The sequence below is a fragment of the Penicillium nucicola genome, assembly GCF_028828085.1.
Source record: "Penicillium nucicola strain IBT 29836 chromosome Unknown utg000010l, whole genome shotgun sequence".
Classification (NCBI taxonomy): domain Eukaryota; kingdom Fungi; phylum Ascomycota; class Eurotiomycetes; order Eurotiales; family Aspergillaceae; genus Penicillium; species Penicillium nucicola.
In genome coordinates, this window is record NW_026643134.1 from 2230679 (window position 1) to 2247775 (window position 17097).

General features: G+C 47.6%; 6 protein-coding genes across 6 annotated transcripts; 3 read left to right on the top strand and 3 right to left on the bottom strand.

Moving 5' to 3' along the window:
* Window positions 1-323: 323 nt before the first annotated feature.
* Window positions 324-2199, bottom strand: N7511_009392 (ubiquitin carboxyl-terminal hydrolase family protein; the record flags this gene model as incomplete). The annotated part of the gene is made up of 2 exons (XM_057131769.1): window positions 324-1486; window positions 1548-2199. The coding sequence occupies 2 exons, from the start codon at window positions 2197-2199 to the stop codon at window positions 324-326; spliced, it is 1815 nt and encodes a 604-aa protein (XP_056979757.1).
* Window positions 2200-2506: 307 nt separating this feature from the next.
* On the bottom strand, window positions 2507-3460 carry pre1 (proteasome core particle subunit beta 4; the record flags this gene model as incomplete). The annotated part of the gene is made up of 5 exons (XM_057131770.1): window positions 2507-2584; window positions 2637-2760; window positions 2811-3060; window positions 3120-3273; window positions 3296-3460. The coding sequence occupies 5 exons, from the start codon at window positions 3458-3460 to the stop codon at window positions 2507-2509; spliced, it is 771 nt and encodes a 256-aa protein (XP_056979758.1).
* A 161-nt stretch (window positions 3461-3621) lies between these two features.
* N7511_009394 (ribosomal RNA-processing protein RRP9) lies at window positions 3622-5463 on the top strand (the record flags this gene model as incomplete). The annotated part of the gene is made up of 1 exon (XM_057131771.1): window positions 3622-5463. The coding sequence occupies one exon, from the start codon at window positions 3622-3624 to the stop codon at window positions 5461-5463; it is 1842 nt and encodes a 613-aa protein (XP_056979759.1).
* A 397-nt stretch (window positions 5464-5860) lies between these two features.
* N7511_009395 (uncharacterized protein) lies at window positions 5861-6190 on the top strand (the record flags this gene model as incomplete). The annotated part of the gene is made up of 1 exon (XM_057131772.1): window positions 5861-6190. The coding sequence occupies one exon, from the start codon at window positions 5861-5863 to the stop codon at window positions 6188-6190; it is 330 nt and encodes a 109-aa protein (XP_056979760.1).
* An 847-nt stretch (window positions 6191-7037) lies between these two features.
* On the bottom strand, window positions 7038-8685 carry N7511_009396 (uncharacterized protein; the record flags this gene model as incomplete). Its single annotated transcript, XM_057131773.1, has 4 exons — window positions 7038-8264; window positions 8324-8416; window positions 8474-8593; window positions 8647-8685. The coding sequence occupies 4 exons, from the start codon at window positions 8683-8685 to the stop codon at window positions 7038-7040; spliced, it is 1479 nt and encodes a 492-aa protein (XP_056979761.1).
* A 3275-nt stretch (window positions 8686-11960) lies between these two features.
* N7511_009397 (uncharacterized protein) lies at window positions 11961-16640 on the top strand (the record flags this gene model as incomplete). The annotated part of the gene is made up of 11 exons (XM_057131774.1): window positions 11961-12098; window positions 12183-12458; window positions 12512-12688; window positions 12791-13134; window positions 13186-13462; window positions 13523-14270; window positions 14329-14441; window positions 14494-15222; window positions 15535-15693; window positions 16080-16265; window positions 16554-16640. The coding sequence occupies 11 exons, from the start codon at window positions 11961-11963 to the stop codon at window positions 16638-16640; spliced, it is 3234 nt and encodes a 1077-aa protein (XP_056979762.1).
* Between the last annotated feature and the right edge of the window lie 457 nt (window positions 16641-17097).

Below are 17097 nucleotides of genomic sequence, written 5' to 3' on the forward strand. Positions count from 1 at the left end.
TCAAAGTCCACACACTGCGAGGCGTGAGTACACAAAATGTCTGATGCTCCGTAGGACTGTAAGCCAATCCATGGCCCCTGTTGTACAGAAGGATCAGCGCAGCAGTCTCACCTTTTACTCCTCCCATACTATTTCTCAACTACCAGAAAGTAGACCTTCAAAATAGCTTGACTCCAAGGCACATAAGTTCGTCATTGTTTAGTAATACACCAGCCTTGCTCTAGAGGGAGCAACGAGGAAATGGATAGTCCAGCATATATAGGAAGAAACAGAAATACAGGTATTCAAACCAACTCCTTGAGATTTTACCATCTCAGACCAGATTATGCTCGGCCCCTTCCCTTCTGACCAGGGACCTTGCGTCGCTCCCAGACCATTAGGTAACCCTCGCGAGTAAAGAGCGTCTCGCTCTCCGCAGGCTTCACAAACAGATCTTGGATCTCGAGCCACTCCGGTCCGCGCTGCTGCTTCTCCGTAGCACCGGCCTTCTGAATACGAGCGTTCTCGGCTGACATAGCCTTGTCGTGGAGCTGGACCATCCACGATACCTTTTCGCTGCCGCCGCCGGCACCGCTGGAACCCCCGGCACCTGATGCCGCATTAACGCCCTTGTCTACGGCGTCATCGGTTGCACCAGGTGCGGCTACAGCTGGGTCAAGGATGATGTTTGCCACGAGGTCGTAGAGAATTGGCTCGCCTGGTGACCAAATATCGGGGTTGGGCTCGACATATGGTGACATATCCAGAGAGCGGGGAGACGGGAAAGTGACAATGGTTGGGTTGCGCTCGGAGACGAAACGGTTCTTGCTGAAACGCTTGATATGGAAGTAGAGGTATGGTGGGAGAGGATGAAGAAGACGGTGTCGGACACGGTGGGCCTGTTTCTCTGATGCCGTGTAGCCGTTATATTTGTTCAAGAGGGTGGTCAGGGGAATCTGGGGGATGATGGACTCCCGATTGGCCGACTGGAAAAGAGGTGTAGGGGGCAGATCCAATGTCAAGATTAGGAAAGGTGTGACCTGGCTATTGATGGTGCCAGATTCGGTGAATACCAACCGGGCATTCTGGGTATCGGAGTGGGCGGTGATAGCTTGGCTTTCAATTCGGAGATGGCCCTGGAACGCTGCGTGAACGACACTTGTAGGTGTTGGTGAAGGCTTTTTAGATCCACCCAGAGAAAGATGAAGGGCATTTAAGAACCAGGAGAGAAATTCCACCGGGTCTGACTGGTTTGTGAGAGTGAACCGCTTCGAGGATCGCAAGGCGATTTCTTGCAGCAACTCGTGCGGAGAGACATGTGACCGGAATGCTTTCGGATTCCATAGCTTGCGCACAAGAGTCCTGAAACGGAGGACCATTTCCGGTGTGCCAGGTGTGGGGAATTCGTGGAGGAGGAAGAAGTTGCGAATTGGTAGAACGTGTGCCATCAATTGGGCTACTACATTGACGTAGTCGTTTGCTTTAATGTTGTTCATGCCGACAAATCCTGTAATATATATAGTTAGTTCGAAATATTTCAAGAAGTCCAGTGTTTAAGGGGCTCTTACCTGGTCTGTAGCGAGCTCCAGAGAGATCCCAAGCATCATGGACTTCTCTATCAAGCTTGACTACCTCGCTCTTTGTGTAGTGGGGATCCACCACATATTTGATGTCGTCCAGGCTCTTATTCTTAACCTCGTATCCCTCTGGCAGCACATAGACTTTCCTTGTGCCGATATTGATAAAGACGTGGTGTCCAACTTCGAGTGCATGGAAATATGCGTGTGATTTGGGACCGCGGCCTTGGAAGTATTTGCCGCAGACGAGACAGGCGTACACATTGATGTTTGACAGGCTAACAGAGCATAGCTTCTCGAAATCGAAATCGAGAATCTCGCGGTTGATTGTGTCCAGGTAGAGGTCGCCATATCCTTCCATGGGAGCGCTCTGTCGTTTCGGTGCAGTAAGCGCAGGCGCATCTTCGTCGAAATCTGAAAGACTAGAAGGGTCCTTTTCGCCTTCCTCCAGCTCCTCTCTTTCTAGCTGCGCAGCTCCCTCGATATCCGCTCCATTGCGACCATTCTGTTCGAGCTCGCTGCTTGCTAGTCCTGCGCCATTCGGAGAATCAGCCTCCATCTGGTCCTCGACGCGGGCCTTTTTTGAGGCGGGCGAGCCTGAAAAGTCCTGTTCCAAAGGGAGCTCTGCGTGCCTTTTCGACATTGCGATGTGGTTGTAGAGAAGGTTGATCGCCCGGTTCTTACGGACGGAATGCGATCTCGATGCAAACCAGTCAAACAACCAACACGAGATCAAGGAAGCTCCGCCAATAGACACTACAACAACCACGACTTACTGGACTACTCTACAGGTGTAATATGCGAGTCTTGCTAGATTGATCTTTTATATTGTAAAGATCATTTGGAAATTTACTCATTTGTTACAGCCAAATTCATATCATGTCAAGATGAAGCCATAACCAAAGAAAAACGTCATAGGATGTGATTCAACAAACGCCTCATGTCGACCTTCAAGCACTCTTGACCACCTTATCGTTATCAACCTCTATTTCCCTGACGCCGTCCTTCGTCACTACCTTTACCAAGACCTGGAGAGAAAGTCAGTATAATGGCATGCTCGAAAGGTCACATTTCACTTACTCCCTTGTAGTCGATAGGTAGTCTGCGCTTCAGCTCATCTGTGCACAAAGTGAGGAGCTTGAGTCCCTCATCAAGGTTGATGTTAGGGTTGTGGTGTTTGTCGAGAATCGATAGGCAGTAGTATCTATTCAAGTTAGCGATGGCACTTCGTCCTAAAGCATCATTCCAACATACTGAGCATATCCGTGAGCGGCATATGGTAGAGGAGCCAATGACGCAAGGTAGTCAATCCAGTACAGATGGGGAGCCTCAGTGACAGGGTCTATGCCACCGAGGAGTAGGTTGACGGTGTAAGGGCTCCGAGATCGCAGACTACGCGCCAATTCTCCTCGAACGAAGTTGGCAACGGCGGAGGGGCTGAGTTCGGTATCATTCCGCATGCTGTAAAGCGCAGCGTTGGCTTGGATATATTCGGCGAATTGAACTAAAACAACCCACGTCATTAGCATGTTTCTCATTGAGACCATAGTAGGAGTGACATACCAGTGTCTCCAGACTCTCCAGAAAAGGCCATAAGTGTGTTCTTGTTCAGCTGTCGTGTCTTATCATCCTCGGCCTTGAGAACTGTCGGGCCTCGCATTGCGGCCTTGGATGCTGCAAGAATGACAAAGTCCTTGCCGGCGATACCCAAGAGAACCTCCCTAGCAACAGTCAGTAACCATTTGTGAAATCACAGTGATGACCAGCGATAAACTCACATCTTTGCGGTAAGTGAGAGTCAAGAAAGAAACAAGCAAATAGATGATCAATGAAGGCGAAGAGGAGAAGTGATTAAGTGAGGAGGACCGCGCGGTGAGCTTGACGCCTGGAGCTCCCGGGGTCAGCTACTGCTGAGTCAGCCGCCGCTTAGCGCTTTTTTTTCTGCCAAAAAAAAGTTGAAGTTTTGATCTCCGCAGCCCGAGTCTTTCGAGAACGCCATTTCCTCAATTATTTTTGTTCTCTGCGGAAAATAGGAAGAGAACCCCCGGCTTGATACAAGGCCGCTATGTCTTCCTTTTTTACTGTCCCCGCTGCCCAGCGCAAGCGCAAGAGAGATGACCGCGCCTCAGCCCCAGGATCGAAGAAGCGAGGCGGAGATGCTAAACCCGATGGCGCCGGTCGTCGGACCAGAGAGAGAGAAGAATCAATCTCTGGTAGTGATATTGACGAAGACGACATCGCATCGCAATCAGACGACGAGAGCGGATCGGATTCAGAAGACGGCGAGACAGCTGGAGATCGACGATTGAAACTCGCTGAACGCTACTTGGAAAACATCAAGGATGAGGTCGACGAAGCCGGATTCGATGCGGCAGACATTGATCGAGACTTGATCGCAGAACGACTTAAGAAGGATGTTGATGAGTTCAAAGGACGGACGTTCCGTCAAATCGCTGCGAACTTAGCCTTCCCTACCGCTCCCCATTCCTTTTTCCGCTCAGATACCCAATCAACAACCGCTATTGCTGTTCATGCGCCATACGTCTACGCTGTTTCAAAGGATAGGACTCTGACCAAGTGGGAGTTGGTCACGCCGAGTGCACCAGCCTCTACAGCATCAAACGGTGATACTGATACTTCCAAGCGGCCTCCACGTCCCCAACGCAAGAAGCCCAAGCGTGTTAAGTATGCTCGGGGCATGCGCAAGAACCCCGAAACTGGCGAAGAGCATGGACATACAAAAGACATTTTATCTGTTGCCGTGTCTCCCTCTGGGCGGTTTGTGGCCACCGGTGGAGCCGATAACAAATTGATCATCTGGGATGCGGAGACTTTGACGCCCACCAAGACTTTCCTACAACACCGAGATTCCGTTTGCTCATTGTCCTTTGCACGCCATATCTCGACGATGAGTTCCGGAGAGCAGCTGTTCTCTGGTTCTTATGATCGTACAATCAAGACGTGGTCCATCAGCGGAGCTGGCCACGCCTATGTTGAAACCCTCTTCGGTCATCAAGATCATGTTACCGGAGTTGCCGCCATGACCATCGACGAGTGTGTTAGTGTTGGAGCCCGTGACCGCACAGCCCGTTTGTGGAAGGTTGTCGACGAAACACAATTGGTGTTCCGTGGTGGCGCCGCAAAAAGTGCTCCTTACCACGAGAGCAACATTGACTGCATTGCTCCCCTACCACCAGCCCACTTTGTTACCGGTTCAGACTCTGGCTCTATCTGTCTCTGGTCCGTACACAAAAAGAAGCCTCTTTTCACCATCCGTCTCGCTCATGGCGTGGACCCAATCCCACCTCTGCAAGAATTATCACCCGAAACCAACGAGGAGACTGCCGCCCACAACATGCGTCACTTGCGCCCTATGCCTCGCTGGATTACCGCTTTGACCACGCTTCCCGGTACTGATATTGTACTCAGTGGCAGTTGGGATGGCTGGATTCGCGCCTGGCGCATTTCGGACGATAAGAGAACTATCATTCCTTTAGGACCCATCGGCCAGGGCTCTCTCGGCAGTGCGACACCCGACACACCTTCGCAACAACTCAAGGAGACTCTTGCTTTCGATGCTACCCCAGAACGTATGGTCGAGGATGAGAAGCCTCAGCCCGAAACTCAAGAACCGGAGCCCATGATCAAGGGTGTCATCAATGACATTGCAGTCTTTGAGCGCCGTCCCGAATCCGACATTCCTGGTGAATCAAAATCTAAGTCAGAGACCCAAAACGAGCCTCGTGGTGTATCAATCGTTGCTGCTGTTGGCAAGGAGCACCGTTTGGCTCGCTGGAAGTGCTTTACCAACAACTACTACGAAGGCACTACTGCCGGGGGTCGCAACGGGACTGTCGTGTTCGAGGTTCCGCTCACCACTAATGAAACCGTGAGGGCTGATGTATAAATCTTGTTCATAATTGTTCTGTCTCGGCCTTGCTCACCAGTCAAGGATAAAATGGGGAGCGTTGCTCGGGGTCCGGTGTCTTTGGAGTCAGATCTGTGTATGTATTTCTACCATTTTTGCATATGTACCGGATTTCTTTGGTGCATTGAGTATTCAATCATATCCCTATTGCAAGCATTATCCTGTAAAACATGACTTCATAAATTCTCAGTATAAGTAAGTGTAGTCACATGTAGAGCTGAAGAAACCTTTTCTTGATTAGATCCTGGGCCTGTTTGTGATTACGTTGGGCTTGACGGTTTCTTTTCTGGCACTTGGAATAACCGCCGAAGACGCTGCACTACTCGCAATTCTATTGACGTAGCTTCTCGTTACTACATCTTTACTCTTGGTTTGCATGTCCAAATGTTTGAAGCGCAGCAAGCAGCATGGTGAGACTACTCCCTTCTTGGCCTCTGAATCAGGCATTGCCTCCTACGGCAGTCAATCCACGTCTAATCAATCCAACAATGGTGAGAGTGACGAGCATTCAAACGATGATTCGAATGATGAGGACGATAGTACAGACTCTAAACCCCGTCAGCGCCGTAAGAGCGAACATTGGATGTCTAACCTCAGGGAATTCAAGATCATTCTACCTCACCTTGATCCCAATGCCCTAGTGGATATGCTGCTTTCTCCGACATTAATTTTGTCTACATGTCTTGTCGCTCATAAAGTGACTTAAATGTGAAACGCTCCTCGCCTGGTGATTTCGTCTTCTTGATTCAATACTAGGACAACCCCGTGTGGTCAATCAGGTATTTTTGGGGAAAGTTCCGCTATATCATGACGAATATCATTGATGTAGAGCATCAGTTTCTGCAACCCTCTCATTTTTATATGAGCTGGATGATTCACCAAAGACATTCAACAACAGCTCCAAGAAGGTAGCCCAATTGAAGGCAAGAAAGGTATTTACCGGGATCCTTGATTCAAGTACTTTGTTTATAAATCAACCTTCTCTTCAGGACATTGGGACCAAACTTGCGATCTCAATTATACAAAATGAACTCAGTATCCTAGGGACCTTGACATTTTTGTAGACAAGCACCTGTACTTAGGGATGGACACTAAGATCACTTTGATTGAAACACATAACCAGCTGTATCAGTATCTCTTGTTGAAACGAGATGCTGCAAGTGGTAAGCTTGAAATTCGATACTATGAAGTAAGATATATTGGAGGTTCAACATGTGTGTATCAGATATTAGGTTTTGGTGCGTTCTCTTGGTAGTAAGAGCCAGAAAAAGCGAACGAAAAAAAAGGTCATTTGAGCCGGGAAAGAAGCCACGGGGCATAAGTGTAAAGGTGATAGAAAAGAGGTTAGAAGGGGCAGAGAAGATAACATGAAGATCTAACACTAAAGTCGCTGGAACCATCAAAGATAAAAAGTCCCGTTTTTTGGATATCAAAGGATAGTAAAATGCAAACAAAGCGCCAAGTATGCTTTCTACCTATTCCCAAACGCCGTGCTGAAGAACAATAAGTAGGCTGTATAGGGTGGTAGTAGATGTTGTGTCGAAAGAAAAAGTTTAGTATGGGGAGTATCTGTTTTGCCGTCTTTGAGTATTTCTTCTCACTGGGCCAACGGGTTCTTCGTCGTCGGAATCATCGAGTGTAATCACATTGCGAGCGGAAAGCCCGCGAACTGTGTTGGGTCGTGTGGACGCTGCAGGAGGCGACGAGCTCGCGGGCCTTGAAATATCAGATGTCTCTCTCTCTTCCTCCTCGGATTCTGAGTCCAAGTTAACAGTCCCGGCGGAGGAGGTGGAGGCTTCATGCGCCCTTTGCGCTCTTTGAGCCCTTTGCATGCTTTGTGCCCATGGAGAGGAGGTGGGAATCACCCAGGCATGCTGAGGTGTGTTACCAAATGCCTGTCGAGCAGGCACTGCCCGAATATCATCTTCATCGGATGAGTCGTCCATTACCGAGTCTGAGTTTGAGCCTCTTTCTTCTGCCGAGGAAGATTGAGGGTCATCGTCTTCTTCATCATCGTCATCATCTTCTTGATGGCCGTGTCGTACGGGAGGAAGACTGCGCTGAGAACTTCTCACAACAGTAGAATGATCCGAGTCCGATTCGTAGTCGGCGCTCGTAAGCTGTGTTGCATCATTGATGAAAGAGTCTTCGTGGTCGTACTCATTCTCATCCTCATCCTCATCCTCTTCATAATCGAACTCGTCCGGGTCATAGTGTGCATTGAATCGTGGAATAATTCCAGGTAACATTAGAGAATCATGGTAGTGAAGGTGACCCATGAGGTGGTAGTCGCTCGGAAAGCCTGGCAAAGGCTGCATGCCAAAGTTGGGACCATTGATAGGATATTGATTTGGGGCCCATCCACCATTCGTATCATCAATATTTTCTGAACCGTCCTCGGAATCATCGTCCTCCATGCCATCTGAGTCGTCGTCATCGTCGTCGCTGCCACTTTCACTCTCTTCGCTTGATTCTGTCTCGCCTGTTTCAGAACCAGGGTATCGATAGCCACAATTAGCGCATTGCTCCCCTTCTTCAAGTTCCCATGAACAGTGCGGACATCGCATAACTCCATCGTCAACGTCATTGACGGGTTTCAGAAGAGGAGCTTTAGGTCTGAAAAGTCCACCGAATAGACCACCTTGCGTTGGATGGTTATTCGCCTTGTCTTCGTCGAGTTTCCCCGCCTCCTCTTGACGGTTTTTGGTATGCTCCATAGTTGTTTCGCCTTTGTCTAGCAGCTCAGCACGAGCTGTGAACATCTGCACGACCGCGCGGACCTGTAAATCACCAGAGTATTAGATGTAATGAACTAGATAAGGGCATGTGTTGTACTTACTAGATATGCTGGTGCCGGTTGCGTTTTGACAGGTGCTCGACAATCGGGACATGTTCGCTTTGATTTCCCTCCTGCAAACCATGACGATAGGCACTACAGAGATCTGCGTTAGATGGGAAACGGGAATCAAATCAATGTAAATCGACTCACTGAATAGCAGAATGTGTGCCCACATGCGAGAGTGAAGGGCTCATAGAGGGGTCGAATGCAAATGCCGCATTGTATCAGAGTACGAATGTCATCTACATGTCCTTGGAGAGTATTGGCCAGCTAAAGCGCACGTCAGTCTCGGTCACATTGTGTACGTAGAGTACTCAACTTACTCCGGAGATTTCACCCGCAGAACAGCATTTCGCTGCCATTTTGTCTTTCTGAGGCTTCTCAGGGACTTGTTTCACTGCAAGAGCAACTCAGTCATCCACCAGGCGCGTTCGGCGTGTCGGAGGAGTGACGGCGCGATTGCCGACACGATGCGGTGGGGTCGGGAAGGAAAAAGTTTTGTATGGCGAAGTAAGTCAAATAGCTGGCGCAGAGGCTGGGGAGATATAGAGATCTCGCCAAGAGTCAGATCTCAACTTCGAACGAAGAGAATTGAAAGGCAAAACAACGTGATCTGGAATCAGTTGTGAGGAAGCCAGGGTAGACACTTTTGAGGCCTCAGGCAAATGATCACATAATCAGGAACCTTTTCCAGTGGTTGGCAAACACCCTCGTTCCAAAGTTGACGAGTCATATATCAATCATTCACTTTGTGTTGCAATTGTTGACTCCTTGATCAAGGGGCAAATATTGGTACTGTTTGTGTGTGTGCTCTCTATATACCAATGCCGACGTATAACCTACCACCCTGTAGGTTCCACTTGGCCTCCATTTCCTTACAGGCGTGATGCATACTTCATGATTAATATTAACCCTGTTTAATCACGGTAGGTCATATGCGCAGCTGTGAATCTTTTACTTTGGAGATACTGTTAGCGCCTTTGCAATCCATCGGCTTTTTCACCTTCATCATTCCCATTGTTCGCAATAGTTTTGCCACCAATTCACTCTGTACATTTGGGGAAGCTCTCACTACTTACTCCCTATACCTCGCTCCTGACACAAACATGGACAAGTCGAATTCTACAAAGCCCATTGATATAGTTTGTCTCAGTTCATTATATCCATTGACATTCGTATTTTTGTGTTTATATCTCCGCATTTTTTATGGTTCACATCCTCGGCATTTCGAGCATGCTTGTCGGCTTGATCCCTCAGATTGCCCTACCAATCTGAACACCTACATCGGTACTTTATCTGAGTTACATAGAATGCACTTATGCATACTAGTTAATGCAGATAAAGTCCTTGTGACACACAGATTCTGTACTTTCGGATGATGTTTTATGCAATCCTTTTCAGCACCATGATATCGAAGCCAAAATCTGACAGACCGATAGACTATCTGGGATTTCTCATGGACAAATCAAAATAATCACTCATGCAACACAAAAATCCTGGCGTTTGTACTGTATGAATTAGTGATCGCAACCCAATTACGGCGGATCTCCGCGCCAAGACCGCGGGTCCCCAACTCTTCCTACGCCCAGCGCTAACTTCCTCCTCCAATCAAGCTAACCTCCAACCCATTTTCAACCAACACACTTCGGTATATAGCCTTCACTTGGGCTTATTGCCTTGATCACATCTTACCAACACAAAAGAGATATCAGCAAGCCGTACTTATGGCGGACTCCACCCAAGGAGAATCACATGACAAGGCGTGGGAGAAGGCCGAGAAGAAGTTTACACAGTATGTCTTCATGTTTCCTTATTGTCTTCATCAACTAGTCTTTGTTTCTCACGAGATGGGTTTGCTTTTCCCGAATCATCCGTGCGGTTGAAGTCCGTGAGGCGCCTCGGTATCGACCATTCGTGGAAAACATCGGTCTGGCCTAATGCTTATCTATCAAGATCATATGTACACATTTACACAACTGATAGCTAACACTCATTAGCAAACATGCCAGCCAATATTACGATCCATGCCAAGACTTCGCGGATCGAAGCCTTAAATGTATGAAGCGTAATGGCTTTGAGCGAGAGATGTGCCACGATTACTTCCAGTACGTTCAGAACCCTCATCGAGCATAATTGCTCATTCATTATTCTTGGGTCAGCTTCTAAGGCTCGACCTGGTCATGCTCAAATCGTGCTCCATGACCATCGTTCACACCGACCCATAGAGCCTGCGCTTACTGTTTTCCTTGTTTAGGGCATATCGTGATTGCAAAAAGAACTGGGTAAGTCAAGCAAAGAGTTCCTTTGTTTTCAATTCATTCTTCTGTCGTGTCAAGCAATTGTGGTCCGCGATTGTTGTTGACCTTTGGCTGAATACTTTTGTGTCTTCGATTACTGACAGCTCCAAAACAGTTGACCCAGAAGAAGACTTCGTAGTCTTCATTTGGTTAATACATGGAAAGCTGCCAGTAACTGAGATCTATCGGCAGGCGAAAAAATTCCAGTTGACTCTCTGCGCCATTAACGGGTATGGGGTTTGTTCTCTACATTCTGTATTGTGTACTTCTTGGTGTCTCAGTCTTTGGTTCGAGCTTGTATATTAGCATCTTTTGTAGCCTTGAAATCCGTCTGTCGTATTAAATTGAGGTAACCTCTTGGTTTTCAAAATTTACTCTCATCGTAGCCGAAGTATCATTCATTACTCAATATATATTTATGGATCATTCTGCAGGGAACACGTTTATTCTATCATTTCCCACGTGTATCCACTCGAAACCTACACTACTTAATGGAATTATGGACATTTACCTTTTTCGATTGCGATTATCGACCAGGATCGCGCCGCTAGTCAAGTATATTGAGTTTAGGTTGGCGATGTACGTCACCAGGGGGACGGACCATTTATTGAGTTGGAATACTGTTGGCAGTATGGTGCGGGGAGAGCCGTATAGTATGGCAGTTTGTTACCGCCGTCACTTCCAAAGGCCTGTGCCGGCATACCGCCCGTACCACCGCCTTATATACCGCCTTTATAGATTAGTACTTTCTACGAACACCTTCCAAGGTTCCTACCTTCGACTGAATCATCGCTCTTCTATTTCTTAGTTATATCGTCAAATTTTACTCTCAGCTTTTCGCTAAAAAGACCCGAGTGGTCAAATTTAAGATTGTCAAGTTTCTGAACTTGGCAGAAGATTGAGTAGTGTTAAAAAACGATGTAGATGCGGGCATTGATATTGTTCCTAAAGAAACCGAGCAGTATAAAGATTGATCCCGCTGATTATATCACAATGTCCCTTTGAGGGTGAAGCAAGTCGTAAAGCGTATAATCAGCATTCAATAGAACCAATTATACAGTAGATGCAAATATTGTGATAATACATTAATAAGTAATCGATGGCAGAATATGGCGCACGGACCCCTCGAGCTGATAGCGACGACATACTGCCCGCCACCACACCGCCTTCCTTTTGACATCTTTCCCCGCCAAATGAAAATAAAGCTTTCAACCTAGTCCCTGTTACAACCCAGCTCTTCGAAAGACCTCAGGTGCGTGCCGTGCCTGGAACAGTGGAACATATCCAAGCTGATCTTTCTGCAGTCAAGCCAGGAGCTCGGATTGAGCTAAACGTCCATCATGAGCTCCGCTAATGATGCGGTTTTCCTGCGCCGGAACAACCAAATTCAAGATGCCATTGACAGCCAGAATATGAAGCAGGCTTTGCAGTTGATTGAAAAGCGCATGAAGAAAGGCGAGAACACGCCTTTCCTCAAGGTAAGACCACCCTCATTAGCTGCTAAATCCAACCTTCTGAGCGAGCTTATTGATCTCACTAATTCATGAACTCGATGAACACAGGCCTGGAAAGCGAACGTCCTCTTCAATCACACTGACGAAGCTCATAAGAAGCGAGGAATCGCGGAAACCCTTGAGCTGTGTAAATCCGAGCCACCAGTCACCGACCTTGATACCCTGGACACACTTCGCCGTACACTCGAAAAGATGGATGACCAGACCGGCGTTCGAAGCGCATTATGGGAGAGAGCAGCCAAGGCGAAGCCACAGGATCATGATTTGCAGATGAGATGGTTTACGGACGCATTTGACAGCCGTGACTGGAAGTCTGCTCAGAAGGTAACATATGGCACAAAAAACACTCAATTCATATGGGTAGCTGACACGAACAGGCTGCCATGAGTCTCCAAAAGAACTTTCCCCGCGATCGAAAGTACTTCTTCTGGGCCATCTTTTTCTGTCACATTGTTTCAATTGACTCGGCCTCCTCGGACATGGATCGCAAGTTGTTTGGAACCTTGGCATATCGCATGATTTCAAAGGCGGCAGCCGAAGTTCCCACCAATCCGGTATGTTGCTCCTGTTTTAATTAGATATATCGGCCCAAAAGCCTCTGGTGTGACCTCAATATTGAGCAATGACTGACTGGACATGAAAATGATATCATACAGACCGAGCTACTGAGTCCCCCAAGAGCCATTCAAAATGCCGAGGAACTTTTCCTGCTCATTCAAATCTTTAACAAACAAGATAAGCACGATGAGATCATCAAGATTCTTGATAGCGAGAGCACTGGCCTCAACTCTCGGATTGTTAATAACAACCAGATTTTCCGGTTGAGCAAGTTGAATAGTCTGGGAGCTACTGAGCGTTGGGAGGAGGGATACGCGTGTGCCAAAGACTTTTTGACAGTGTCTGAAGATGAAGAAGGGCGCAAAGCCCTCAAAGAACGCGACGAGTGGAAGTTCTGGAACATGCTCATTGCAAGCACTCGTCACTTAAAAGAAACCCCGGAGTATGTTGCCCAATATTACAGAAAGAACCACGACTAACGATATTTTTATAGCCTGCTCGCGGATACACAAGGGTTTATTGAAAAGTTCATTGACTTCAGCCCCAAATCTCGCAACGCGCATCTCGCTCGATTGGACATGATCCTACTTGGCATCGCACGGGGCCAAAACACATCGGATGATCTGATTTCTGCATGCCAAAAATACTGGGACCAGCACAAGCACAAGCTCTATTTCCTCGGTGACATTCGAGGTGTCCTGGAGAACTGCGAAGATAGCCTAGTCCGTAAAGTCTATGAATATTGCATGGACAGCGTTGAAGGAAAGGCTGTAAGTGAACAATACCTTGTGTTTTATTTTCTTCACAAACAAGCTAATTTTTTTCTTAAGGAGGATATTATGCCATTGATCAATGCATACAAGATGCAGTACTTAGCACAATTGTCTGGCAAGGACGCATCCAAGGCCACCATTGAAAATATTGTCCGCAATTGCCTTGACTTTTATGAGGGCTTTACTCTTCTTGCAAAGACCCAGAACAAAAAAGACAACCAAGAAGCTTCCGCCATGGAAAGCCGACCCACAGATGACTTCTGTCTCATTGCCTCCATGGCTCTTCTTCGTCCCAACAAGACCTCCGGCGAAGTCAGTGACAAATCTTTGATCCGTGCCGCTGGTATTCTGGAGCGTCTATTGGTTGATTCGCCTCACAACTATGAAGCACTCTTGACTTTGATTCGAATTTACGTCCTTCTTGGAGCTGGTTCACTCGCCTTGAAAGCGTTCAGTAAGCTATCGGTCAAACACGTGCAGTATGAGACTGTTAGCCATATCATTTTCACTCGTTTTGCAAGCATCCATCCTTTCTCCGCACCTGCCTATGAAGGCGCCGAGTATAAGGAATTTGATCCACAAGCTGCGTTTGTTCATGCCCTTGACTTTTACCGCTCTGCAAACCTCACTGTCTCGCGATCTCTCATGAATGGACTTCGCGAAGGTTCTTATGTAAACTCGGAGGAAACCATGGAGCTGCGGAACCGCCTCAATGACAGTATTAATCGGAGAATCTTGGCACTGGAAACCCGACGAATGCAAAGACTGAGAAAAGGAGAACACTTGAGTTTCCATGAGGAAATCGGTAAGTCTTTATTGACCTAAGATCCATACGAAACAATCAGCGACTAACTACGTTACAGCCCAGTCTAATTTGCCAGTTTATGACCAACGGTCGTACGATGCGTTCATGAATTTGGAACATCATAGCCAACCGACATTCGAAACGCGACTGCGTGCAGGCCCGATTCCTAAAGTATGTTTTGATCTGACTACTGAGGTACTGATAATGACTAATACCAATCCAGTCAAACTGGCTGGCCTCCACCCGAGTCACTGACCAACTGTTCAGTGTCCTCAAGAGTATTGCTATGCAAAAGCCGAACCCTATCGAGGAAACGCTACCTGGCATTAGCGACTTGAAGCTTTCTGAGACCGATAACGACTTAACGCCCACGGAAATAGACGCAGGCAAGATCAACACTGAATTGCTCAAGGTGGCGAATTTCATGGCTGGATCCAAGGCCCATACTTCGGACCAAATTGTCAAGGTGCTTGGTCAAGTAGAGGCCTGGTTGAATGATAAGATACAGTATCTGGCCCTTCAAGACGACAAAGTTTCTCCTCTTATCGAGATTACGACTATTGAGTTTGACGGAACCCATGCTGTCCCGACTTGGAGATACTTCCACGCCATCTGGTCTCTCGTGGAGATCCTTAAGGCTTTGTCAAACATTATTGACCTGGATTCCAAGAAGTCTGTGAAGACTGTCAAGCTTCCAGCTGATCAACTGAACCGGGTGACCGCTCTTGTCTGCGATGTTTTCGAGCATGTTCGTTCAAACACCCGGGCTTTGAAGCGTGGCCTTTCCGAATCGGCCACCCTTAGTACCGTGGTCAACCTTGTCATGCAGGGTGATGCCGATGATGCATACGGGAAGCCACTTCAGGATGTTCTCAACAGAATGATGGATTCATCCGCACTAGAAGTGTTCTGTGGAGAGCTAAAGGAGAGCTGGGAAGAGGCACTTGATGGGGTGATGGCAGCCAAGCTTTGATATTGCATATCAAAAGATGTAAATGTGAATTATGTGTCTATGACGAGCACGGTCGGGGTAAATTCAGATTAAATACTCTGAAATGTCAGATTAAAACCAACTGTCAAATCCAAACTGAATGCCCATCTATCCCAACAGTTCTCTAGAGCAATAGGAAAGAAGAAGGGCACGAGATGTCACGTGAAAATACCAAGATGACCAGTAATCTTGATGCCTGAGGTGTCACTACAACGCTAGCCCCAAATGGGCCGACAGCCCTAGCCCTAAGCACTCGCCTACCGCACCAACCAGCGCCAAGGCCCCATTTTGCGGTTCCAGGCAAAAGACCAGGTGATTTTCACACGGCTTCCTCACATCCTCTTCGACAACCCCCGCCAAACCCTTCAGTCAACAACCGTCGAGATGGTGCACGAACGCTCCGGAATTGTGGTCGGCCTCAACAGCGGTCGGGTACGTTAATCCTATCTCTTTCCCCCATATTGCCGGGTCATTTAAAGGTCTCCAAATCTCTGTTTGTTCCGTCTATCAGTCTTCGAAGCCAGTCGGTTCAGGGTATATTACGAAAACACTGGAAATCACCACGCAAGGAAATTTCATGCACAAACAATGGACCGGAAAGCAAGCCAGAGTCGCTGGAGAAAAATTGAAGATTTGACGGAAATTTTTCTGGAACTCGAATTCAACACAACAATCACACGATCTCGCCGTAAACCCAACCCTGACTATCGACGACGCATTGAAGCCCGACAGACGCGAAATACGAACAGGAGATTTGGACCTGTGGCTGCTGCAATAAATCTTGCATGAATTTTCAATGCTGACTTCACGACCAATAGAAAACCACCGCCCTGAACACCCCCAAGACCCGCATCAGTCGGTCCGTTGGCAAGTCTTCTCGCCGTACCGCTTTCGTCCGCGAGATCGCTGCTGAGGTTGTTGGCCTCGCTCCCTACGAGCGCCGCATCATCGAACTCCTCCGCAACGCCCAGGACAAGCGTGCCCGCAAGCTCGCTAAGAAGCGCGTATGTCTCTCCTCGAATCCCTGCGCACATCTTGTCTACGGCTTCACATTCGTGGTGGATGTGATGTGTCCTGCCTGAAGTCGAAAGTTGTTGCGGTCAGCATGGTACAGCGTGGATAGTGAAACTCAATCATGAGAACGGAAATCCCGTCTGCTGGTTGAAAACTCTGTGCTACTACTGTGCTGTCCCAATTACCGAAGTTTTTCGCATGACCATCCGAAACCCCAAATCGAGCCCGGACAAATCGCCACAATATTTGCATATCATTATGCTAACTTTTTTTTCTAGCTCGGTACTTTCGGCCGTGGCAAGGCTAAGGTCGAGGCTATGCAGAAGGTCATCGCTGAGTCCCGCCGCACCCAGGCTGCTCACTAAATCTCTCGACCCGTTTCTGTTTTTCTTTCGTTATAACGACTCGACGCAAAAAAGCGGCTCGCGGATCGAAATGATGGGGTTTTGACTATTGGTTGTGCATGATTGGGGTGGCAAACATGGTATTCCTTCTTAGTTGTATGGAAGTGAATCCATAATGAAAACAAATTTTCGAACATTTTATGATACCATACTTTTTGATCTTTTCAAGAGGATACGGCGTAGAAGACTTCAGAGATCGGACTGTCCCTTAGGCTAGAAACCCAGTGATCCGTTGGACACGGACTACATGTCTGTATGTGGCTGTAGAAGGCTCGGTTGGTGTTTATGAGAACTTCATAAGGGTGCTTAATATGAGTCTATTTGCTAATCTGATATCCATGAATTCCGAACAGACGCGCTACATATCCCAGTCATCATCGTCAAAGCGTAGCACATCTTGAAGCAAATGTAATCCATT